General features: G+C 43.7%; 1 protein-coding gene across 2 annotated transcripts in view; it reads right to left on the bottom strand.

The window, feature by feature from the left end:
- Positions 1–26,229, bottom strand: part of KLF7 (KLF transcription factor 7) — an 87,339-nt gene that overhangs the window by 4,231 nt on the left and 56,879 nt on the right. For both annotated transcript variants that reach the window (XM_058707469.1, XM_058707477.1), the window contains exon 3: positions 5,443–5,566. In XM_058707469.1, the coding sequence (XP_058563452.1) occupies positions 5,443–5,566 (124 nt within the window). The remainder of the gene's footprint in view (positions 1–5,442; positions 5,567–26,229) is intronic.

The following is a 26,229-nucleotide window of genomic DNA, read 5'->3' as shown; positions in this document are numbered from 1 at the left end:
ATGTATTGAATAATAATAATTCTAATTCTAATCACACCCACTTATTTTAAGCCCTAATTTAATATGAGCGAGATATTTGGATAATCCCTTAGAGTGCCGTCTAAAGGGGATTTAACTTACTATAAAATAGGGATAAATATTCTTTAAAAGTAAGTGTTTGATGTTACTGGTATACAGATTAGCAATACAGCCTATAGGGAATTCAGCAGTTAACTTCCATGACTTTGTCTTATCCTGAGGGCATACTCAGTGTTGACCACTGCCTGCCTGTTCTCTTTCTTCCCTCCCTTCCTCCCTCCCTCCTGTCCTCCCTTCTTCCCTCCCTCCTTCCTTCCTTCTTTCATCCCAACAGCCTAGGGAAAGAGGATCTAAGTTGGGAAGTTCTTTTTGTAGGCATTTTTTAAAAAGTTAACATCCTCAATAAAGACTCTATAAAGAAGACACCATTCTTATCTCCTCCACCAGCTGAGACAGTCATCAGAAGGAAGCAAAGCCAAAATTTGAACCCAAGTAGTGTGACTCCAGAGCCCATGCTCTAGCCACACCTTCTCTTTAGACTGAGAAGAAGGGAAAGCTGAGCTGTCAGTTTGAGGAGTTTGTAGCAAGAAGAGTAATGGGTTTGCCCCCACCAAATGTCTACACTGAATCCCTAGAAACTGTAAACATGGTAGGTTACGTGGCAAAGGGGAATTGAGATTGTGGATGGAATTAATTTGCTGATCAGCTGATTCTAAAATAGGGAGATTATTCCGGATTATCTGGGTAGGGCCAATGCCATCCCGGATATCTTCAAAAATGCAAGAGGGAATTGAAAGAGAAGACAGAGAGATGGCAGCGGACAAGAACTCAACGGCTTGGATGAGGAGGGGACGAGTGAGTAGGGAAGAACTATGGGCCACCCCCAGAAGCTGGAAAAGATGAGGAGATGAAGTCTCCCCAGAGCTTCTAGCAAAAAAATGCAGCCCTGCTGACAGCTTGACTGTAGCCCAGTGCCACCTTCTAACCCACGGAAGGTTACCCGTAAGAGGGTGCCTATGAGAAAATGCACTTATAAAGTTAAATAAAGATGATACTAAATTTGTGGCAATTGGTAATGGCAGCAACTAGAAAATGAATCCAGAAGCGCATGCGGTCAGGCCTGAGTGGTGAGCACCTGTGAGAAAGCAGGAAAGCAGGCACCAGGAAAACGCTGGCTGTCTGAAAGAGGAACACGGGGGTTGGAGGTGGTGGCGGTAAAAGACAGGTCTTGGCCTGTGGACGGAACCTCTTTCCTTTCTATATCCTGAGAACCTAAGGGAAAATGGTAATCCTGATACGGAGCTTCATCTGAAGAAACCCCTCGGTGATGCACACGTTTAGATTTTTATTCTGCCTTTACCAATTGCCTGCTACTATGTGCTGGGCATCCAGCGATATATGCGCAAGCATCTATCTTTACGCTTCAAGATCTTTCAGGGAAGAAGAAAAGTGCAAAAACAAACCAAGTCTTTCACGTGATATGAAATGTAACTGCACTCTTCCTGAATCGAACCAGCCTCATTATTTGTGCAAATTCTTGTAAGTGTATGGTGCTTAGAATTCAGATGAGGTCCCTCACCATTGGGGTTGTATTTAAATTCAATACACCAGCAAGATACTTAGTCGTGATTAATTTATATTTATTAATTTATACTTACTGAGAGCCACATAGGAATAGAAAAAGGTAATGCATAAACTCACCATCTAGAAATGCAGAATCAAATGATTCTAAGGGTAATATACCCCCAGAGGGTATTTATGACTATACAGCAGTCAGATGACCTTAAATAAGAAGGTCCTTAATGACTGAAATTTGTTCATTACAGAGGACTAGTCAAACCACTATTGTCATTTTGTCTGCTTATGAAAAAGGCACAGTAAAGTCATGAGGGCATGAAGTCAACGGCAACCCTCTAAGGCACCAAAGGGGCTAGAGATGAGTTGGTATTTGTTACCACCTATAAGTGGGCTGATGCAAAGATCACAATGTTTCCTCTCCACTGCCCAGGATCTCGAAGGTACTGTCCTGATAGCAGTCTCCTTGAGTTGTAACTATGCTGAGTTGGCAGAACAATGGCCTATATATCACGGCTCATGGAAACAGAGCCCTGTTTACCAGCACCAGTGGCCTCATGCCGCATGGGCTGAGACACAAGACTCATCCCTCTAGCAAGTGGTCACTCCACGGGCTATCCTGTTCAGTCTGATGGCAAGGAAGTGGCAGAGGCTCATGGCTTTCTCCCCCAACCCACACCTAAAGCCAGAGGTCACAAAACCCAAAGTCTTCAGGGGCCGGGCAGATAAAGTGAACAGGTGCAGTGGGCCAAGGACTGACTACCTGATTGTACTTGTGATAAGGCATGGCTATGAAGCAATCCTGCTCTTCTCTAAGAGGAGACAACGGAGCAAGCGAGGATGCATGGCAACTGGTGGTCTGGCTTCACACCGGGAGACACGGGGTGTGGTGGGAACGGTGAGAGAGTAGTGAGCACGTGGCCACCACGAATGCGTAGTGACGACTGTTTAGCTCCAGAGAATTCTGGCCACACGGGAATGCGAGCCCAGCGTGACCGGATCTTCTGATTTTTCTGGACAAAGCCAGAGATGCAGACATTTTTGTGGCATCTGGTAATTTTAAATGTAAGCAAAGCAAATACACAAAGACAAACTCATTTATTTTTTCAACCTCCCCAATCGGCAAAATAAAAGTCTAAATTAGACTTGGTACACGCTTTGCAGACAGGAAGCCCCATTCCAAGCTTAGCCTATGGAGTGGTCTGCTTTCTCAAATTACAAGAAGCAAGAGGGAGGTTTCTTACACTTATCCACGCTGTGGTACCAGCGGGACTCACAGTCCTGCTAAGGGCTACAGATGCCCTCTTTTCTGAAGGTAAAAGTCCTTTAGGAATGCCTGCTCCCCAGTCATACCAGGCTTGCCTTTCATCTGCTTTGGGACCACTCCAATCCCCCAATGCCACCTCCCAGACCTGCTCTACTCTTAGCACAATCGCCACCACTGAAACATAAGGTGCTGCCTGTCGTGAGACACTAAATGAGAATCCAACCCCTTATTCCGGACATTGTTGAGAATGCACTATTGGCCAATGCCACAGGACTTTGACCCAGACCTCTCCCAAATCACAATCTCCCCCAAATACTGTGTCACAGAACTTGTACCATCTGCCCAGTGAATTTCTAGCTCCAGAAAGCATATATTTTGGAGAAGAAAATAACGCAAAAGACTAACCAAATTACCCATCTCTGACATCTCCTTCACTGAAATACCCAGTGGGCTTGAAGTTATCTCTCCACAGAAATCATACAAACGGTCAGATTTAGTCCTAGCATGTCGACTGCTGGACAGTTGTAAATTTCTTAAGAAGTCAGTTGATCTGAAGAGAGGAATACTAACTCTGGCCATTTCCCAATAAGAATTGTTCGTCCATTTCTAAGGATGAATGCAGTGCACAGTGCACAATCTGAGCCACGGCCACACCACTCTTCAGGGATGGGCGTCTTTTGTGTATGCCTGCTACCACCACACTTGGACAGCTCACAGAGGATTCATCTTCATCCCAGTTGATATAATCCTCTCCCTCAGAGAACTGTGGGCAAAGAGCCACACGCTATGCAGCTTCTTTATCAGCAGCCGGGACTAGAGAGAAATGAACTTGAGATGGCAGTTGAGGGAAGATGTCAAATGAGAAACATTACTGAAGTATAATCTGTAGAAAAGCAGCCGATGCACATAAATTCAGGAGACCTTGGCGGTAAGGGATAGAAATTAAAAATCAGGTTCTGGGGGCGCCTGGGTGGCGCAGTCGGTTAAGCGTCCGACTTCAGCCAGGTCACGATCTCGCGGTCCGTGAGTTCGAGCCCCGCGTCAGTCTCTCGGCTGATGGCTCGGAGCCTGGAGCCTGCTTCCGATTCTGTGTCTCCCTCTCTCTCTGCCCCTCCCCCGTTCATGCTCTGTCTCTCTCTGTCCCAAAAATAAATAAAAAACGTTGAAAAAAAAAATTTAAAAAAAAATCAGGTTCTGTTCTTGGGGAGCAGAAGAGAACTCCAAGGGAATGAAGGACAATAGCTTCGTAAAGTGGACTTCCTCGGCCGGCCCTGGGGTGGGAGGTTATCTCTGGGCTCCAGGAGGCATGGGGGCTTTATTTAGTGCTTAAAGAATGAAGATAAGAGGAAAATAGCCTCTTCAGGAAGAAGGAAAAAAAGGAGGAAAAACATGAATGCTCCTTTACAAGCATCTTAAAGGAGCACCAAGCCAACCGGCCACCCATGAGACCTGGCTACTACTGCTCTGCTCTCCAAACACACACGCGCACGCGCGCACACACACACACACACACACACACACACACACACACACGACTCCAGAGGAAGGCCTGGTGCAGGGAGGTGCCAGTACAGGCGCGGGGAGGCAGGATGTGAAAGCGATCACATTTCCTCCCACGGAGAGCCAGGCCTCTACGGACATCCTGCGGGCTGGGGAACCCTGAGGCTTTCAGGGCTTTTATCGTATTAGGAGCATTTTTCTCATCATAACTGAGACCTTTAGTATTGCATTAAAAAGATGGTTAATTTTCTTAAGCTTCCTTTTAAACACAGAAATAGGATTAGAAGGATAACATGCTCAGATGCAAGCCCATTATTTGATTATGTCTAAACCTAATCCTGCCTTCACCTTGGCCTGCAGAGTCTCCATTTTGGGGTTTATTGGTTGATAATGCCAAGGCTGTCAGATACTATTACTTGTGAAGTATCTGTTGCTACGTGCTCTTTCTTCTATCAAATGCTGAAGGTTTGAAACTGAATTATAGGATAAGTTCTCCCAGCCTCGCCATCTTTTAGACTTTAGTCCCTATTTTCAAAGGAGAACGAGTGATTCAGGCCCCCAAAGAATGGGGACTCTCTCCGGTAAATTCATTTCTACTAACGCTTCAGAGGAGAGCCTTATGAGTAGCCTTCCTTCCGTTCAGCAGGCTTTCTATTCTTTCATGTTATTAAGCGTGAGGAAAACTGGTATTGATGCTAATAAAAAGATCAGAAGCAGCAGCTACAGGTGACCATTCTCTAGCTTATTACTTTTCATATTACAGTAAAATCATCTGCCACATCATCTCCTTGAGGGTAGGAACTGTGTCTTATTGCCATTCAGTGACGAACATGATTCCTGGCCCAAAGCTGGCATTCGCTAATTACCCATGTTACCGGACCACGAGTCCATATCACCTCTTGATTTTACCCTGAAAGGCACCCTTATCTCCTCGGTTTTCTCAGTGGCCAAGTAAAAGGCATTCCCAGGCCTGAGTCTCTGGGACAGAGGCTTGGGATAACCCCAGAAGCATATGGGCAGTCCACCCCCAACCCACCTCACCTTCTCCCCTCCCCATCCCGGAAGCTTCCTTGTTTCTTTACCTGTCGCAGTGGTTGCATTTAAAGGGCTTTGCACCTGTGTGTTTCCTGTAGTGCCTCGTGAGCTCATCGCTTCGTGCAAAACGCCATTCACACCCTTCCCATGAGCACTTATAAGGCTTCTCACCTGCAAGAAGAGACGGAACGACCATGGTCAACAACGGGAACAAAATGGCCACATACCTGATCAGGTTCTGCTCTCTAGCCACCGTCTTGAGAAAGGACCGTAGAAATCATTCTCGAAAGACTACATTGCCTAATACGCTGTGTCACATTTTCTTTAGTCTCCTGGTGTGGTGTTGTTGCTGTTGCTGTTGTTGTTTTTAACCTTCAAAAGTGGTCTCACAGGATCCTCTAATCGGGAGCTGTCATTTCAGTTCACAGAGTCAGAGCATTTCCTTCAACTGGTGAGGGATCAATTTTTATTTATTTTCTATTCCCTGGAGCACTTTGACCCCCACTGTCCAAGCAGAAAGGAAATGCGCTATTTTCGTCCGAACCGCAAATGCTTCTAATTCTATTTTTCTCCAGTACCTACAGTAATTTACCATTTCAGCCTTTTTAGCTTTCTCCCTCCTCTTCCCTCCTACCACAAACTGGAGCCAGGGACCTGACTGACAAGGCAAACAGCTCAGGTCTCCCAGAACCACTGTGCCTTCCAGTAAATGGGAGTGGATGGACAGTCAGGAGAAAGGGCTACAGTTTGAGAGTAAAACAGAAATCCCTTGACGATTCCTGCCATTTATGTAAAATACAGTCACAAAGTCCTATTTAAGAAGGCCATAACTTAATGGTTCCAGAGCTTTCATAGTAGAGAGAGATACAGAGTATTACAAAATATTTTTAAAGCCAATTTGTAGAGCAAGGTTTTAGCCACAGTGAAGCTGCTTGTAAGTACGAAATTCGAGCTCTTGTGCTCAAGTGACCTTTTCGCACAGTAAATACAGATGGAGGGATATGCAAGAGAAAGACATGATTTTTCCCTAGACCTTTTCTTTTAACCCATCAACGTCTGTCACCAAACATGGCAAATATTTACCCTTCCAACTGTATGGTGGGCTGGTTCTGATTACGAAGAAAAATAATCTTGGGGCACCTGGGTGGCTCAGTTGGTGAAGTGTCTGACTTCGGCTCAGGTCATGATCTCACGGTCCGTGGGTTCGAGCCCTGCATCGGGCTCTGTGCTGACAGCTCAGAGCCTGGAGCCTGCTTTGGATTCTGTGTCTCCCTCTCCCTCTCCCTCTCCCTCTCCCTCTCCCTCCTCTCCCTCTCTCTCTCTCTCTCCCCCTCCCCTGCTCATGCTCTCTCTCTCTCTCTCTCTCAAAAATAAATAAAACACTAAAAAAGAAGAAGAAGAAGCAAAAATAATCTTTACAACACGATGAAATCATGAGAGTTACCAAGCCCTCATAACTGACAGGTAGGTTAGCACAGTGGTCATGAGCTCTGAGGTCGACCTTCCCGGGTTCAGCTTTCAATGCTGCCCCTACCTGTCTAACTTGGGGCAAGTTAAGAAACTTATCTGCACCTCTGTCTTTCTAGAGATAATAACAGCATGGACCTCAAAGTGTTTGAAGAGCATAACTTAATACACATATGTATTATATGTTAATTAGAACAGCGCCCAGCACACTCGATGTTGACGTCACTGGCAAATATTACAAATTGCCAAACCCACAACTTCAGGATACACACACAGGTGCCAAAGTAGTCCTATGGCTGCTCCATTATATCTCTATTTTTAACAGCTAGACCTTCACCAGGCAGCGCTTAAGGAGACATTGCCCAGGTACTATAACTTGACCCACTTTCTTCTTTCACCTTTCTCCTTCCCTTTATACCGGACTACAAAGTGTTCACGATTCTTTATTTGTATCACCTAGAATTGAACCAAACATGATTGAAAATTTTATTTCATTAAATCGATGCCCCAGTGAGCCACTGCTCTATAAGACCCATAGAGAAGAGGAATGAGAAACACAGGCATTTCTTTTAAAGGGAACCAAGAGGACATGAAGGAGGGCTAGAAGCACAGGAGGAAACCCATTCGGTTTTGGAAACCAGGAAAAAAAAAAAAAAAGAATCACTGAGCAGTGTTAAAAGTTCACCTTCTGAATCCTTAAAGCCGAAATTTTAGAAAATTGCACCTGCTGAAGAGAAGGTAGCAGAATGGGGCTATCAAGTCAACTTTGGGGTTAACACACCTGGAAGCTGAGTTAATTACAGACCCTATGCCTCAGTGTCCTTCTCTGTCAAATGGGGCTGAGCTTCCCATGTTTGTTGTGAGGTTTAAATATGTTGTCAAATATAAGACACATATCCTGAAGCCTGACACGAGGTAAGTATTCAATCAATTTCAACTTCTCTTCCTCCCACGTTTACCTGTGTTCTCAGAAGCTGTCTAACGGCTGTCACCCAAAACTTTCAGAGCTCAGGCTCCAGACAGCTGAGCCTGGAATCACTCTGGGCAACCTAAATATTGGAAAGTAGTGTGTATTTCAGTTCTAAATATTTTCTCCATATATCAATGGAAAATTCACCAGAAAAGTGGAGTGTTCTCTAGATCTACTCTGAACGAGTGAAATGCTGAAGGGGAAATTGGAGACCTTACTTGGGGAGAGGTGTGCCCTCTTTGAGAGGTGTGTTGGCATCATTCACTTAATGTGATTGATTACCAACCAGGCTCTGTTACTTCAAGGAAATCTGGCACAAACAAACAAACAGAATGAGGCACCAAAGGTGTTAGAAATTCACAATGCCCTCCACCCCCAAGGCCCTCAAATGCAAGTAAAATTGGGGTTTCCTGGCACCCAGGGGAAGCAAACACACCCCAAATGCAACAAGGCATCTGGAAATCCCATGACATTCTACAGCACCAAGCAGAGACTTCCAGTCCCCAAAATCAATCCCGCAATCGAACTAACCCATCCATCATAAGCAACCACATTTTGAAGGACACAGGAAGGACAGAGAGAAAATAGAGGTTCAAATGGATGTCTTTGGGTATTTTTTTTTTAAATTATTATTTCAAACTGTTTGGTTTTCCTCTTGGTGAATTTTTAAAAATAGTTTGGTTTCCTTTTATTTTGACAAATAATATGAAGGATCTGTTCACTTCCTAGAAAATAATGTCGACTTTTCATTAATTCTGGCACAAACCAACTATCCTATCCAGTAGCTATTTCAGTGTCCCTTTTGCCAGTGTTCAGACAGAAACTGCAGATAGTTTGACTTGGCTTTGAATTGTATCACCTAACACAGTTTCCTGCTTGCACCCAGAACAAGTCCCTTTGTGCCCTGATAGTTTACCCAAGTTATATTATTGTGTCTCATCAAGCTATTTTTCCAGCGTCTGATCCATTTACCTACAAGTTGCCATTTCTGCAAATGCTCAATAATGCGAAATTTAAAAATAACCAAGAAAGAACTCCACCAAATGAAGGAGAAGTGCCTGATACAGGGCAGAGTTCAGAAATCAGAGGAGCAAAAAAACGTTTAAAGAATCGGGAATAAGACTTCTTTATTTAGGACTCAGAAATAGCGGGGTTAGGCTGGCCTCATTTCTGGGTTCCAGGTCGGCTTCTGTAAACCAATGTCTCCTTGAAAGACAGCCGTGAAAACCCTCTGTCAGTACTTTGCATGGTCAAGATTACACCTCCCTGGACACCAGCGCCCACTGCTTGATCTCGGGGTTGGGGTGGCGGGGCAGGGAGCAAACCATCTATAATCCACGATGCACTAGTTTTCATCCGAACAGCCTACCTAAAGATTTCTGTGCATTTCATAAAAAGCTTGGCTTTCTTTCTTGGTGAAAGAATAGCTTTCTTTCTAAAAGACAGGCAGAAAGGAAGAGAAAGGGGCCAGAGGGAAGGAGGAAAGGAGAAAGAAAGTAAGGAGGGAGGAAAAAAGAAAAAAGGGTCGTTCAGTTGTAACTGGAGCAGACCTCATGCAAAATCAGCTTATCTCCTTCATCCTGCCCTCTCTTTCACTCTCTTTCTCCCCCTGCTCCACTCCAGGTACTACTTCGGGGCAGAAAGCAGAAAATGGCATGCCCTTGCCAACGCTATCTGGTATGGCACCTGCACTAATGCCCACCACTCAGCTCACTGCAACTCAATAGCGATCACAAATGTGCGGGAGGGGTCTCTATGAGACAGGAAGATGGAGAGAGGCTTAAAACACGAGGACCCAGGTCTGGAAGGAGTATGTGGATGAAGGCGGCCTACAAACCGGATGGACAAGGGAGCGTGCCAGGGCCTGCACAGTTCACAGGGCCACAAGTGAGGACTCGGTCAGAACCCCCTGAATTGCAGGGGGAATATCAAGATCTACTTTTCCTATCTGGAAATTAGCCCCAGGAGACGTGCTTCCCTCAGAGGTGATAGGAGGTCTAATCAGGTGTAAATGGATTTATAGCCATACAAGGGCTCTTAAGGAGAGCTAAGGATGCTTGAGAAACAGGACTTGACATTTAGCAAGGTTGAATCATGGCAAGAATTCATGCTCTCCCACAGAATGGCCTCTGAGATGGAATGTGGGCTAAACCAGTATGGCTTTTTTTTTTTTTTTTTTAGTTTCTTACAGAGTAACTCTCTCTACATCACGATCATCAAATGTGATTGGTCCAATGCACTTTTGAACATGCATCTCCAATATAAGTAGGTTTATTCATGAATTATATAAGTTTACTGATGTCCTAATACATTAGGATATTATAAAATATGCATTCACTATAGAAACTAAAAAGAATGAGAGTAAATTAAATATAAATAGGAGGTACGCATTTTTCTTCCTGTGCTCAAAAAGACTATGTTGCACACCCTACTTTAGTGACCAGCGCCCCAGAGAACAAATGGAAGCAGCTTGGCTCCCAGTCCATTGGTCCTGGTGCTTCCATACTCGGTCTCTGCAGTCCATTCTCCCTACAACACTCAGACAAACCCTTTGAAAATATAAATCAGAGCAGGTGGGTTGTTTATAGGGGATTTTGGTCTTTATATTGCCATAAATTGGTTTCTCTGACATCCCCTGGCTTTTACTTTGTGCATTTGAAAACATTCCATGAAACCTTCTACAGATTTCACCAGACTGCCAAAGAAGTTCCTGACCCAAACAAGGTTAAGAAGAAATTAAAGTATAAATGCTGCACTGGCTTCCTGTCATTCTCAGAATCCAAGTCAAAAGCCTGTGCAGCCCTGTCGTATAGACTCCATGTGATCTGGCCCCTTTTTAATCTCATCTCCTACCCCCATCTCAGGGCCTTTGCACTTACTAAACCCTCTGCCTGGAATACACGCTCCCTCGTGCCATTCAGGTCCCTGCTCCAATGTCTCCTCCTCAGAGAGACCTACCCTCATCGTCCTCCATAAAACAACAGGTTCTGTCACCTTCTCCACTCAATCACTTTGAAATTAGATTGCATATTGTTTGTGTGTTTTACTGCCTGCTTCCCCTCCTAGAACATAAGTTTTGGGCGGGCACCTGTTTCGTTCACTGTGATACCAACAGCACTAAGGCAGGGCCTGGCTCAATCCTGTAGAATACAGTGAATATTCGAATACGACATCCTGATCTACAACAAAGAACCAAGTGCACCCAGAGGAGCAGGGCAGCCTGTGTGATTTCAGTCCCTGTCTTTCTATACATTGAACTGGCCTAAGAGTAGAAGATGTTTGTTTGCTGGCTAATCCTCTACTCCAGGGACTAAAGTATGGAGCTACAATGGATTAAGTATTCCTTCACCATCAAAGGTCACTCTTCTTCTCTATCTGCCTGAGCCTAAAGAAAGGCCTATCCTGAAAATCTCCCTGTAATATTCAGCTCACACCTGGGACCACAGTCTCCTGGGCAACATCCCCTCTGGGAAGCCAAGTGCGTCATTTTATGGAACTCATTTGTAAAGGTTCTCACTGAATATGTGTTTGGGAGAGCATAAGTGATATGTCAAATGTATTGCACCATAAATTTGCCTTTAAGATATAGATTGTAGAATAAAATATGAACATGTCAGAATCTCGCATACCAGGTTAAAAGTCCCTTGAAAATAAACATCGTTAATGCAAATTTTCTGCATTCATTTCCCGATCTGCAAATTTTCAAGTCCCTAATCCAATTCCTAGAGAGACTAAGACCTTGACACGCCCAGATTTCTGTTAAAACTAATTTTATCTACCGCTTTTTACTTTTTAAAAAGTGTTACTAGATTTCTGTTATCTGGGCATGTCAAGGTCCTAGGCTCCTTAGAATTTGGATTAGCAACTTGAAATTTTGCAGATCGGGAAATGAAAAAGTAAAATGGAAAGGAGGAAGAACACTTCGTAATGGGTTTGTATTGCCACTGAGTCCATGAAGAGGAAATCAGCAAAGACCCATCAATTGCTTTCACATCACACTCGGCGGCACCAGAGAATTTAAGCCACCTGGGGAATAAAGACACCGAGAGAGAAAATGTCACTAAGCTTTCTTAACACTGGAAAAAGAGTAAGCAGTAAACATCACTCCCCAGCTTGGCAATCCCTTCTCAGGGTATATGAGCAGCAAGTAGAAAACCTTGTTATTAACTCGGCTTTGGAAAACTGGCTCAGAGTTCCTCTTAGATTCCAGCTGAATCTTCAATATTTTCTTTTTCCAAGGAATTTTAGTCAGGTGATTGTTGGAAAACGAGACCAAGGCTTTCTTTTCCAGAACTTGAAAAGCATTTGTAACCACACCATAAAAGAAAATGTGTACTCATTTGTTCATGTTCCATGTTGGTTTTTTTCATTCATCCATTACTCGCTCACCCAGGAGCTACAAGGCGCTAGGACCTGAGTGGTTCAATTTGCATAAAGCAGCGGTCACTGCACGGAGCACACGTTTCCTCTTTTTTTCTTTTGTTCATGAAACAACTAAGAAAACAATAACTGGCTGAGGTCTGGATAAGTCCTTACAGCCTGGATCGCCACCTTAAAGTGGCTGTTTAAAATGTATAACCTAAAATTTAAACCATACCCTCCGTAAGGCAGGGTTCCTACTTCAGCATGTGGAGAGGAGCAAGAAAGAATTCTGACATAACCCCACAAATACTGACATCTTGGTGTCCAGCCACTAGCCCCATGTGGCTACGAACCCTTGAAATGTGGCTAAGGCGACTTAAAGAATCGAACTTCTAATTTAATTTTAATTAAAAGTTAAAGACTGAACCATGATAAAGCATAATTTATATACTCTTGTTTTGGTAGGGCTAACTACATTTAGCTTTAACCGTGGAAAATTTAGCATATGGATTTAAATATGCTGTAAGTATATATAATACACACTGGATTTCAAAGACTTAGTTTTAGAAAAGAATGCAAAATATGTCTTATTAATTTTTCCCATATTGACTTTATGTTGAAATGATCGTATTTTGGATATATTGGTTTGGGGTAAAATATTATTATTAAAATTAATTTTACCTATTCCTTTTCACTTTTTAAAAAAGGTGACTACTGGAAAAGTTTAAATTATATATATGGCTTGCTTTCTATTTTAGACAGCACTGGTTTAAAATACATTTTCTATGTGGAAACTCCACCATCACCTCAAGCATAAGGATTCAGCCTTCCTAAACCTTTCCCCACGCTCAGTCCAAAAAAGCTTGTTACCACCTTGCCTTCCAGATCCATGAACCCTAGCATGCGTTATCTCCAAAACACCTCATCTCTGTCCACAGCTGAGCAGGCAAGGTCAAATACCTAGACCAAAGCCTCATTCATGGATGATGAAAATGCAGCCTCTTTCGTGTGACAAGTTGGATTCAATCTACATTAATTGTTGGCTCAAATCTGTACCGAGCAATGACACTGCTGGAGATTAAAGAAAAGCACAGGGTCTCTGTAGTAGGTGACTCCCATGTGGGGAAGCCCCACGCATGCATACAAACAACACAAGGCCCATGTGTTTGATAAATGCGTGTGAATGACATGTGGAGGAGGGGATCCCTAAGGCTCTGTAGAAACATTAGGGTAGCCATGCCTTGAGGCCTTGATGAGACTTGAATCATTGCTCTATTGGAGAAAAATGGACTTGTTATCAAAAACAAGGACTAGCCATCAAAACCACCTTTGCTGCCTAATAGCAGTGTGGCCTTGTAGAGTCGGTAAACTTCTTTGGGACTTGTTTTTAACTGTATGGGGAAGGAACAGAAAAAAAAAATCTGTCCTACTTCCTTTCTAGTTATCAAGATGCGATGGCATTTACCATATAAAAGTGATTGGTCGATTACAAAGTCCCAAACGCGTGAAAGATGTTCTCACGATGATGGGGTATCAGAAGGGAGTGTGCAGGTGCATGGAGGCCAGAGAAGGCTATGGGCGCAAGGGCTTCTCCATGAGATTTAAACTAGAGCCCAAGCATCACTTCTCAGACCCACTTTACCTTGCGAAGCACAGCCAGGAAATACACAGGATCAAACAAATCTTTGAGGGCCAGCTTCCATTTTTAATGACTCAACTTTGACCAAAAAGTTTCTTTGGGAGGGATGTGTTAGGTTCTTGGTGAATTGGTTTGAAATGTTGGAGGAAGACAGGGTTGGTCATGAAAACTGGCAACTATCCCAGAGGCTGGAATAAGTATAGCTGTTGGCAATTGGAGTTTTTTCAATGTGCAACCCGTGATTCCAATACACGTGTTTCAGAAACCATAGTGTGTTTCTCCTAGGCCAAGGGGTATCATAATATTCTCAAAGTCAAACTGAATCTTTATTTAATTAGAAATGTATGCAGTGTTCTAATATTTTTAGTGGGCTAATACCCTCCCCCCTCAAAACAAAACAAAATCCCACAAGGCTTAAGATAGGAATTATTGTAATTCTCAAAAGACTGTCGGGGCGCCTGGGTGGCTCAGTCGGTTAAGCGTCCGACTTCAGCTCAGGTCATGATCTCACAGTCTGTGAGTTCGAGCCCCGCATCAGGCTCTGTGCTGACAGCTCAGAGCCTGGAGCCTGTTTCGGATTCTGTGTCTCCCTCTCTCTCTGACCCTCCCCCGTTCATGCTCTGTCTCTCTCTGTCTCAAAAATAAATAAATAAATGTTAAAAAAATTAAAAAAAAAAAAGACTGTAAACTCACTTAAAAATTTAGATCTCAACACTCATACCTAAAGTTATATGTTCTCAAATCATGACACAGATAAGCATGACTATGTAGGTAAAAAACTCCATGCTTTTCTGGCATTGAGGTTAATTTTTTTTTTTGCATTTTTTCTTATTTGGCTTTATTCTTTTTTGTCTTTGTTGCTTTAATTTTTAAAAATTATTTGTATCAGCTTTTTTTAGAGATAAAGCCAAAGAAAGTTTAATGTCAATTTGGAAACTTAAGTATATTTTGGTGATTGCCAAAGTTACAAAAAGTTAAAAGCTAGACAGAAACTGAATTTGAAGACGAAAGTTAAAACATTTATCTTTTTTCCTGTGAAGATGATGACACCATGTAAATTTACTGAAAATGAATTTATAGGAGACTTCTTCCACTTAGTAGTAAAGGTACTATTCTGTAAGCCAATTTCCCACAAATCGATTTGATGTATTTAGATAGGAACATGATTGCCTAACAATATGAATTTTAAGTTCATGGCCAATCTTTCGTTTTTGCATTCAAACGTGAAGATGGTCATATTGCAGAGGATTATGCAGGGCACAGCCTAAGACCACCACGTGACCAAACTACTAGTTTCTGAATCACTTCTAAAAAGGTAATTTTAAGGGGTGCCTGGGTGGCTCAGTCGGTTAAGCGGCCGACTTCAGTTCAGGTCACGATCTCGCGGTCCGTGAGTTCGAGCCCCGCGTCGGGCTCTGGGCTGATGGCTCAGAGCCTGGAGCCTGCTTCCGATTCTGTGTCTCCCTCTCTGTCTGCCCCTCCCCCATTCATGCTCTGTCTCTCTCTGTCTCAAAAATAAATAAAACGTTAAAAAAAAAATTTAAAAATAAATAAATAAATAAAAAATAAATAAATAAATAAAAAGATAATTTTAAGAATGCAGAGAAAGAAATGTTACTTTAGCTCCACACATGTTCCAAGTTTAGTTAATATCCAAAGTTATCAACAAGCCACTCAGAAAGTGACATCTCCAAATGCAGATGGGCGCCCTCAGAAGCAAGCCAATCCCAGGTGAGAACGCTTCTCCCAAAGATACAGTTCATTGCAGAGGTGGGCAACTCAGGTGTACAACTCCAAGCGAGCACTGCAAGAAACTGATTCTTCCGCGCGGAGGGTAGTAGTAAGGAAAAGAACAAATGTGGAGCACACAGCTTTGAGGAAAGGTAGGCTTACTGGACACTTCCTGGGGAGGATTTGAGGGGGCCTGAGGTCATTGTGAGAGGACTATACCTGGGAGTGATGGAAACAGGGGGTGCGTGGAGGTCCAGTATAGGTGGGTGGGGAGGCGGGGGGAAGGCTGAAACAAGTCTCATCAGACCCAGGACCCATGGTAGCCATCAATGGCACACACACAGTAGTTGAAGATACCTCATGTATTATCCCTGAGCACACTGAATTTTTTACTAAATAAAAATTGGAAAATACAAGCCCAAAGCATTTACTATCAGGATGAAAGTTAACTTTCTGCTACATATTTGATAAATATGAAAAGAAATACATCGGGGTGCCTGGGTGGCTCAGTCGGTTAAGCGTCCGACTTCGGCTCAGGTCATGATCCCACAGTCTGTGAGTTCGAGCCCCGCGTCAGGCTCTGTGCTGACAGCTCGGAGCCTGGAGCCTGCTTCGGATTCTGTGTCTCCCTCCCTCTCTCTCTGCCCTTCCCCTGCTCATGCTCTCTCTCTGTCTCAAAAATAAATAAAAACATTAAAAAAAAAAAAAGAAATACATCGATGGTCTAGAAAACCCATGGGAATACACAATCCAAAACCACCTCAGGTATGATTTGAGAAGCTAGCAAATGATTGGTTTCAGCATCCTGAATTTGTTCTGATTAAGATAAAGTTAATATTAATTGTTATTCCCTAATTATATAAATGCAGATGGTGGAGAAGTGACCCAAGCATATGATTATTTTATATGGCAATTTGCCCTAAAATTAAAAAGAAAAAAAAACCAGGTAAGTTTATCAGTCCTCAAGAAGCACAAATTGGATAATTTACATAGAAATGATAAAGAGATGGGCCCTCCCCTGGACCAGCTACTACTCAAGCATGGATCTAATTCTCCAGAGATTTTTAGAAGTAAATATTAAAGCAGCCAAGCTTTAAAACATCCATTTGTCTGCATAACTCTTTTCCAAGATGATCAAACACTGTTTTTCAGAGACTGAATTTCCTCATTAGCTAAGGCAACCCAAATATGTACCTTACCTGAATATGAAATATAAGGAAAGGGTAACTCAAAAGGGAAAGCTAAGCGTCTTATTTTGACAAATAACAACCTAAGACAGAGATGCTCTTCACATACCACTGCCTATGTACTCAAAAAAGACGTCCACGAAACCGTCTCACTTATTTTTCTACCCTAATCTACCCGTTGCTCCTTATATAAATCCCTCACTCTCCATCATCCTTGAGTAGCCCTCCCCAGCCTGTCCCACTTACCAGAATGTCCTGTACTCAGAATTTAATCTGTCTTCCACATGTCACCCCAGCCTAATGTGTTTCTCCCGCTTAGACAGCTGAAATCTTGTCAGAGTTTTCACTCTTTGGCTACTTATTTATTTACTATGCCCTGTGAGATATTTAATTTCTTACGTCTTGATTCCTTGCCCTGCTTTCCCTACCCACGTTACATAGAAAGTGCTTTTAACATTGGAATGCCTTACACCTCCAATTCAATAAATGGGATTAAGAATCCAATGTGTGTCCAGGAAAGGGGCAAGGTGATTCTCACTTGCTTCTGTGTCATCATCCGCAGCGTCTAGCACAGGCTCAGGCACGTCGTACGGAATCAATACAAGGCTTGCGAATGAACAGATTGGTGATCCATCAAAAATTAACAGCCCCAAAAGTTGTTACCACCTTGCCTTCCAGATTCAAAACCCCTAACACACAGTATCTCTGAAATACCTCATCTCTGTCCACGGGTGAGCAGGCAAAGTCAAATGTCTAGACTTCTGGTCTCATTCACTGAGGGTGAAAATACAGCCTCTTTAATGTGACAAGGTGGATTCAATCTACATTAATTATTGGTCTCTTATGTACTGAGCAATGACAGTGTTGGAGATTAAAGGTAAAAGCAAAGGGTCCCTGCATTAGAGGAGTTCCCGGGTGGGGAGGCTCCATGGATGCATACAACAACACGAGGCCTGATATATCTGGTAAATGTGTGTGCATGGACATGTAGAGGAGGGAAGCCCTAACACTCTGTAAGAACATTATGGCAGGCATCTCAGGGGGAAGGAACAGCGTGCGCAAAGGCTAGAAATGAGAGACAGTGGTTTGTCATAGCTGAGGCCAAGGACGAGTTTATAAGGAGGAATTTCAAGAATGGCTGAAGAGATGGCAAGACCCTTGTGGGGTCTTGATGACATGCTATCCCCCCAGGAGACTGACTGCCTTGAGGTCAGAACCCATGCCTCTGCATATCTGATGCCTCAGAGCCTCCCCCAACATGTGGCATTAGTACTTTAAAGAACATATCCTGTGTGAAGTGGTTCTAGACCAACTCTGATAGAGTTGGGTGCTCCTTCCTCTTTGGTCCCATAACTTCCTTTCAAAGAGTCTTATCATATTGCTTGAATAATTTTTTACATGCTGTGGCCTCACAAAACCAAATGGTTCCGTCATGGACAGAGACCAGGCTTATTCACTTTAGTGTTTCCAACACTCAGAACGCTGAAGACAGGTCAAAGACCCTCGACTAACTTGACTGAATGAACATGCGCATACGTTATTAGTCCTTCTTCAAAACTACTTGAAACACTGCAACCTAGATTCTCCTACATCCTCTTTCTGCTGCTCTGTAATATGAATAATTAGGAAGAAAACACAATGATTGAAGCCACCCATGGAATCTATATTCACACATACACATACACACACACACACACACACACACACACACACGCACACACACGACATCCCCCCCAAATCTGCAAACAATTCAGCACAAACATATTGACACCCACATATATAGAAACACCCCCACACAATCTGTCAGCCTACATACCTCTAACCTGAAACAGCCTTGATTTTGTCTGTGCTAAACTCACAGCCACAAAATACTTTCTCTTTATTCTTCTACTTAATTTTCATCCTGGGAAAATGTCAAGGCGATGTGACTTTACCCTTTACCTTTTGGGGGGGATGCAAGGAATATTAAGATGTGGTTATTCTGACACTTTAAGCTTGCTCTCCCAAGTTATTAATTTCCCATTCACTTCATATTATTCCAGTAATGGACTATCCTCATAAAATGCAAAATGTAAATTAAGTTTCCATTCAAAACTTTTGGCATTCCACAGACACCTAGTTCTCATGCAGTTATTTTGATTTTGTAATGTGCCATGGACTAGAATATACTAAAATTTTTCCCTTACTGTATTATACATTTAGAATTTCAGAACTCAAGTGTTTCATGTTCAAATGCCTGTATTACAAGCTAAAATGGAACTATTCTTAAGACAAAGAGCATAGCACAATGGCCAGGTGACTTTCCATATTCATTTTCCCTTTCTCTATAAGAGAACCCCCAAATTTTAGTTGGGCTCACCGCTACCCAGAATAAAGACTATTTCTCAGCTCCTTTGCAGTGACTTGTTGACATATGACTAAGTTCTGGCTGATGAGATGTGAGTGCAAGTGACAAGTGCAATTTCAAGCTGTACTTTCAAAGGTTGGGACATCCTCTCCCCTTCCCATTTTCAAAACAGCTGTATGAAAACTAGGTTCCTGGAAAGCAAGCCTGGTGGCAGCCATCTTGAATTGTATGGACACAGGCAATTCCTGAAGGGCAGAAACCCTAGGGATGGGGGACAAACAGGACAGAAGGAGTTTGGGCCACTGACAACTTCTCAGAGTACAGCCGTCTGAGATTCTGGATTTTTATGTGAAAGAGCAAAAAATCTGATATCTTTTTAAGCCCCTGCTAGCCTGTGTCTCTATTACAAATAGCTTCATTTATGTTCTTAATAATTCAAAGGGTAACGGAAACTGATGAATGAAAACAATACATGCCTAAATGGCCCATACTTGCAGTGTAAACATTATTTCATATCTCAATCACTTCTTTTACTCAGGAAGGTTGCCTGAGCTCCTGTAAATGGTGTCTCATGTGTGCAAGTACAATTTAGTAGAACACACACACGTACACACGCACACACATGGCTCACAATCAGGAGACCTGGGTTCTAGTCCCCATTCTCACTACTTGGTATATGATCTTAGGAAAGTGACAAACTCTTTGAGTCTCACTTTCTTCCTCTGCAAAGTGGGGCTGACCGCTTCTTTGATGTTGGCCTTACAGGACCATTGTGAAGTATGACGAGAGATAATACCTGTGTTAATGCTTTGTATATTGTAAAGCAGTTACAGGCGTGGTGATTATTAAAATATTCCAAACAAAAATCCTTCTTTATGCAAGGTGGCTCATAAAAACACCTAGTGCCTGAACATACTTTCCTAGTGAATAAAGGGCCTGCCGTCACTGTTTTCAGTCAAGATGAGTAGAGATCTGTGTGCCAGTCTTAGGAGCAGATGCCTCCTGGGGCTGGCCTTTTATTGAATTCAATGCTCCAGGCCTCAGTGCCTCAACTGGCAACATGTCATTGATTAGAAAGCTAAAGAATTTAGACCCAACTGCACAAACCCAACACCACATATAGAAAGGCAGAAAGGGAGCCCAAAGCCTGTGTACCAATAAAATATGGTATATATCTCACCATGCCTTATGTATCATGCACTAAAATATATTTGGCTTTTTCTAGTGGAGATATAGATGACAGAATCAAACCATGATGAGATGTCTATATTTTCCTTCCTCACAGATATATACATAGTGTAGAAAACTAAATGTGAGAGAAAGACACAAAATGTTATACACAAACTAGGCAATGAATGTATCTGTTCAGAGAAAGCACCTTGAATGACCATCCTGAGCCAAGACTGTGACCCAATCCAGCCATCCTCAATTAATGATAGTGTTTTGCAAATCCTGAGGCAATGGGCTATTAGGCAATATTTAGCGAGCTCTCCTTATATGCTGGGCACTACAGGAAACTAAGGGCTTTATGTACATTCTCTCCTTTAATCCTCTCAATAGCCCTATGAGGCACATCATTCCCATTCCACAGACGAGAAAACTGAGGGTCAGAGGATAAAACCACTCACCAAGTTCTCCAGCTTATAAGCGGTCCAGTCAAGATTTAAATTCAGGCAGCTGCACCTTCAGTCCACAGGCTTAATTAACCACTACGTCACTCTCTTACTGAAATGCCAGCAATTAAAATAGAATAAATGTTTACATTCCCCTTGAAAACATTTTCTGATAAAGTGAATTTTTCAACTGGAAAGAATGTCAAAAATATTTAGATGCACCCATATAATAGCTGTTGTAACTTTTTAAACCTGAGTAAGTGAAGGAATGTAATCTATTGAGACTAGAAGCCAAGGGTGTGGACTACAATTCACTCCTCCTCCCCTAGGTCCACCTTGAGCTCACAGAACAGTGCTACCCACCAAAGGACCTCTGTGTGGGACAGGCAGTTGATTTTCCTCAGAAAAGAATACCACATATCAACTTTACCAGTGTTTTTCCATTTAATTCCCTTCACTTTCTCAAAAAACATCCGTTTAGCCTGACACAGCCTTAGATAAACCAAAAATGGAAACCCCCCCAAGGCCAAAAGCAAAGCCAAGGCTTCATCCTTAACCCACACCTCCAGCTGCCTGAGAGCCCCACAGAGTGGAAGTATAAAGTGAAGATGGCCCAGTACTGGGCTATGTCTTCTACTCCTTAGCAGGGGTGAGTTTCTCCAGTCCTCTGCCACATCCTGTCCCACACTGACCCCAGATGCCCAGATGTCCCACAGGGATAGAGAGTCACAATGTGGCTGGAGAATCAGGCAGGGCTAGACCACAGGGCTTAAAGATGAGCTCTGTCCGGTCTGGTGGCCACCAGCCACATGGGGTTCCTGAGCGCTTGAAATGTGGGCGGTCTGAATTGACATGTGTTTTGAATGTAAAATATACACTGAATTTCAAAGACTTAGTATGGAAAAAAAAAAAGGACGTAAAACTGCTCATTAACAATTGTTTATATTGATTACATGTTGAAATAAAGCTTGGCTATATTGAGTTAAAGTCTAGTATTAAAGTAATTAATTAGTACAACTAATTAATAAATGAATAATTAATAAAGTAAATAAACCAATGAAAATAAATAAAGCTGACAGAAGATTTATATGTAAGTGTACACATGGCTCACATAATTTATTTATTTCTATGGGACAGTGATCTTAGCGGCCACATTTAAGAATCTGGACCTTAACACAATGGTGGCCATTGTGAACTTTTAAGCAGAGCCATAACATGATCAGATGTGAATTCTCACAGTATCATTCTGGCTATAAAATGGAGAATGGGCTGCTGAGGGAAATGAGCTGATGTGAGAGGACTTCTGAGAGACAGAAGATAGTGGCTGAAACACAGATGTCATCGCCCCTAGCAGCAGAGATGGAGACAAGTGGACAAATACAAAACATGCTTAGAAAGTAGTGCCAGCCCGATGCGGATGTTGACTGAACAAGGGGAAAAGGCAAGGGTGTGTATCCGGAACGCCTCCGGGGGGGAGGGGGGGGTTGCTATGAAGACTGGGTGGCCATTCAGCTTCCACACCCTAGGTAGCATGCATCCGGGTAAAAATGGCCCATCAGGTTATCCCGGGATTGCAGCAGGCTGTCTACCTGAAGTTCCCCTGCAAGGAGTATGAATCATGGGTGTTCCCAGACTCTGGAACCAGCGCATGCTGCCCCAAAGTGCTTTCCTTCTGAAGAGCTCCAGAACAAGTAACCCAAGATCCTGCTCAGACAAAAACACCCTGGAAAGCTGTCGGAAACGATGAGGGTAATTGCCGCTGAGACCAGGAAATGAGCCGAAAGCACAACACATGGGATGGGCTGCAGTGGAAGCGGGGTGGGGTCTTTGCTCCCAGGCCTCTTCCTGGCTTCTTTCCTAGAAAATTCCAGGAGAATGCTGCCGGAGAACCGGCTTTGGAGTCAGACCGGACTCATAAGTCAGGTCCGCCCCTTACTCTCTGGGTACCCCTGGGCTGTTTGCAGGTCTACATCTCCTCCTGCCTCCGTGGGCAAAGCCCCACCTGCAGGACTCAGGACAAGGACGCAGGCGCAGCACCAGCGCGCTTCCTGCTAAGTGGAGGGACTGCCCGGAACCCCGGGCTGGGACCACTAGGCCTTTCTCCTTCGCTGCAGTGCGCTCAGCACCCGCCCCCCAGAAAGGGGCGGCAGGCGTGCCCGAACCCCCCAACCTTTAGCCGGCTCACCTGTCGCGGGTGAGAGCACAACACAGCTCCCCGAAAAGCCGGGCAGGCTGGTTGGGTGTTCACCGCACCGAGGACCGGACCGGACCGGACGCAGTGCCGAGGGAGGCACGCTCCTTGCAGGGCAGGCATTATCATGAATAATTAAAGCGAAGCTCTGCTTATCTAACTGAATGAACAAAAGGTGCCTCTGACACAGCAGCCACTTTTTGTTGTTGCTGTGGTTTTAGGAGACCTTTCCCCCCCCCCGCCCCCTCAGTTACTGCTGCTTCAAATCTGATCATCTTCAGAGGTCTCCCTATCAATTTGGGTAAATTAGCACGCTTCTCCTCCGTAGGGAGCTGCGGCCGTAAATCACGGATATGAGCGTGTGTAAAATTATATAGCATGGGCCCAGTGTAATAATAAACACATTTATAGTTTATAACCGCTGTTTTCTCCGCATTCGAGCCGTCTCACTGCCTGGGCCCCAGGGGCTCACAAGCGCTCCCCACCCGCCCCGTGCGCGCCCGCAGTCCTGCTTTGTGCGCAGATTGCCTGCCCCCTCGGCTCGGCCCGCTATCTGCCGAATGCCAGCCGGCCCCTCTTTGTGCTGCGGCGGCGGGCAAGGGAGGCCACTCGCTCACGGCACTCGGTGCAGCGCGGCAGAGACACAAATGAGCAGGTGACCTTTCAAACCGTGTCAAAACGGGCCCTTGACCCAGAGACCTCAAAACTTCGGCGGTTTCGCTGTCTGAATCAGCCCGCTGAAAGGACCTATGTTTGCACAATGTGATTGTGTTTACACAAAGATTTAACGCCTCAATAGAGCAAAAGCTGTTCAGTTAATTTTAATTATTGCTTTATTCTTCCCACAACAGAGTAAAAAAAAAAAAAAAAAAAAGGTTAACAGGGAGCTCGTGGTAATTGATCCCATAAGCTTTGTGCCCAGGGTCCTTCTAGCTCCGGGAAGGGCAGTAGACGGAAGGAGGTATGAAAGGATTGTTTCCAGTCTCTGCCTTTGCTTATTAAACATGCTTTGTGGAGAAGACGGATACCAAAGAAAACCACAGGAAAACTTCAAGACCTGACTGTGGTGAGGGGAAGACTCACAGGTGGGTGGGAAGCGTTCTACACGCTTGGCAGTGAACTCAGTCGCAAGCAAAAGGCGAGTATCAAATGCGGACGGGGGCCCTGCCGAATACAACGATTTATGAAGGTTATTTCTCTAGCAGGTAGAATAAATAAAAGGGGAAAGTAGATTTGAAAATACAAAGATAGACAGGAACATAGGATCAGATAAAAAAATATATATATGTAGGCAAACAATCCTCAGGAACCCACACGGGTCATGCGCGCTGTTCCTAGCACCTTCCAGGGATTTGTCTCTTGGTGTGAAAACCTTTTCTTTCTGCAGATCTCTGGAAGACAATGCAAGTGCCTGTTGCTTGGCGGTTCCCGTAGATCCTTTTGGCAGAATGTTAGACACCAGCTATTCTTCCTCACCGTGTGCTTTTGTGAATACGGAGGAGAGACCGCTGCACACAGCAGCAGAATCTTAACCTGAGCTTGGGATCGCTGCCCATGAGGGGATCGAGAATCCCTGTATCGCACAAGGATTCTTCTCCGTAAGACATTTAATACATCCACAAATATCCTCCAAAAAGTGGGGGGAGAGGGGGCTAACGCAGGATTATCTTGAGTCGACATTTATCGTACAAATAAAAATAAAAGCACAAATTGTTTGTTCGCACTCCCCTAGCAAAGCTCTGGTGTACCTAAGCCAGCAATGTGCAACTTGTACAGCAAGATCCATCCACCCCTAGCTTCTTCCGACTTCCCGAAGGCACCTCCATTTGGATTTGCCCATTTAGTAATAAATGAGGGCTGTTAAGGTGCATTCTTGTAAGGGGTCAGGGAGAAGTGTCTCTGTTCACGATTTCTCTCCACAAATTTTCTACAACGTGCAAATGCACGAGTACTGAGATAACGTTTTGAGAATCAATACCTTGCATGTGTTTGTATCTTCGAAACCAGCTTTCTTTCTTAAAATGGAAAAAAAAACAACCCTAAGATCAAGGATTTTTAAATTCAATCAAACTAGGGGCGCCTGGGTGGCGCAGTCGGTTAAGCGTCCGACTTCAGCCAGGTCACGATCTCGCGGTCCGGTCCGTGAGTTCGAGCCCCGCGTCAGGCTCTGGGCTGATGGCTCGGAGCCTGGAGCCTGTTTCCGATTCTGTGTCTCCCTCTCTCTCTGCCCCTCCCCCGTTCATGCTCTGTCTCTGTCCCAAAAATAAAAATAAAAAACGTTGAAAAAAAAAAAATTTAAATTCAATCAAACTAGAGAGGATATAAGAACATACAATATTCCTATACATTATATCATTCTGTCCTCTTAGCTCTTCTGAATTTGCTGTCATGTTGGACAAGTACGATAATAACTCGTGTTACTTAGCATATGTATGAAATACATAGAATGGCAAACAGTAGGCCACTTATTTTGCTCAACTATAACAATATACCCTGCATTCATTTATATCCTGTTTTAATTCAGGCACTCTTGCAAAACAAAAACAAAACAAACAAACAAACAAACAAAAAAACCACACCTGATTTCTACAGGGAAAAAACAGCATAAGGCAGGCTCTACAGCCCAGCAGAGAAACCGGTGACAAATCACCCTCTGAGCCTCAGTTTCCTCATCTATTAAATGGGAACAATGAGAATATCTGCCCCGTAGGTAAGCGAAGGTGAAATGAAATGAGGTGTGTGAAAACACTTGGTAAACTCTAACGGCTAAGGCAAGTTATATTATTGCCTGTTTACTCGGAAAAAGCAACCGTGTGGAGGCAGCCATTTCCAGGCTTGGTACCCAATTGCCTTCTCGTTCCCAAAGCCAATCTGAGTAGGAATGCCTCAGCCTACCCTTTCTTTAGCCCATCTGCGCTGGGGAGCTGTCTAAATAACCACTGCCTCTTCAGGTCATGGAGCTAAATATTACTAATTCCCTATTGTGCCTAAAACTAAGGTCCGATAACAACTGTGATCCAAAACATGGCACTTGCCATGACCCCAGGAGGCCGGCCCACTAATCGCAATCCCTCCAAGAGGCAAGGGATAAGCTAATCTGTGTGAAAGACACAGATGTCACGTATTCCCTACAGCCACATTCACATGTATGAGGGGAATAATGTCAGCAGTATTATCTCCAAACAGCAAGGACAATGCCATACAATTCTAATAGCATATTGTCCATTGTATCTGGGGACGACACTTCTGACAATGTTATTTTCTATGCATGCGAGCATAGCTGAAAGGGCCGATGCATGATTCACATCTCCCGACAAAAATGCAAGC

The sequence above is a fragment of the Neofelis nebulosa genome, chromosome 2, assembly GCF_028018385.1.
Source record: "Neofelis nebulosa isolate mNeoNeb1 chromosome 2, mNeoNeb1.pri, whole genome shotgun sequence".
NCBI lineage: Eukaryota > Metazoa > Chordata > Mammalia > Carnivora > Felidae > Neofelis > Neofelis nebulosa.
Note: the sequence above shows the minus strand (reverse complement) of the source record. Positions and strands in the feature narration are given on the sequence as shown.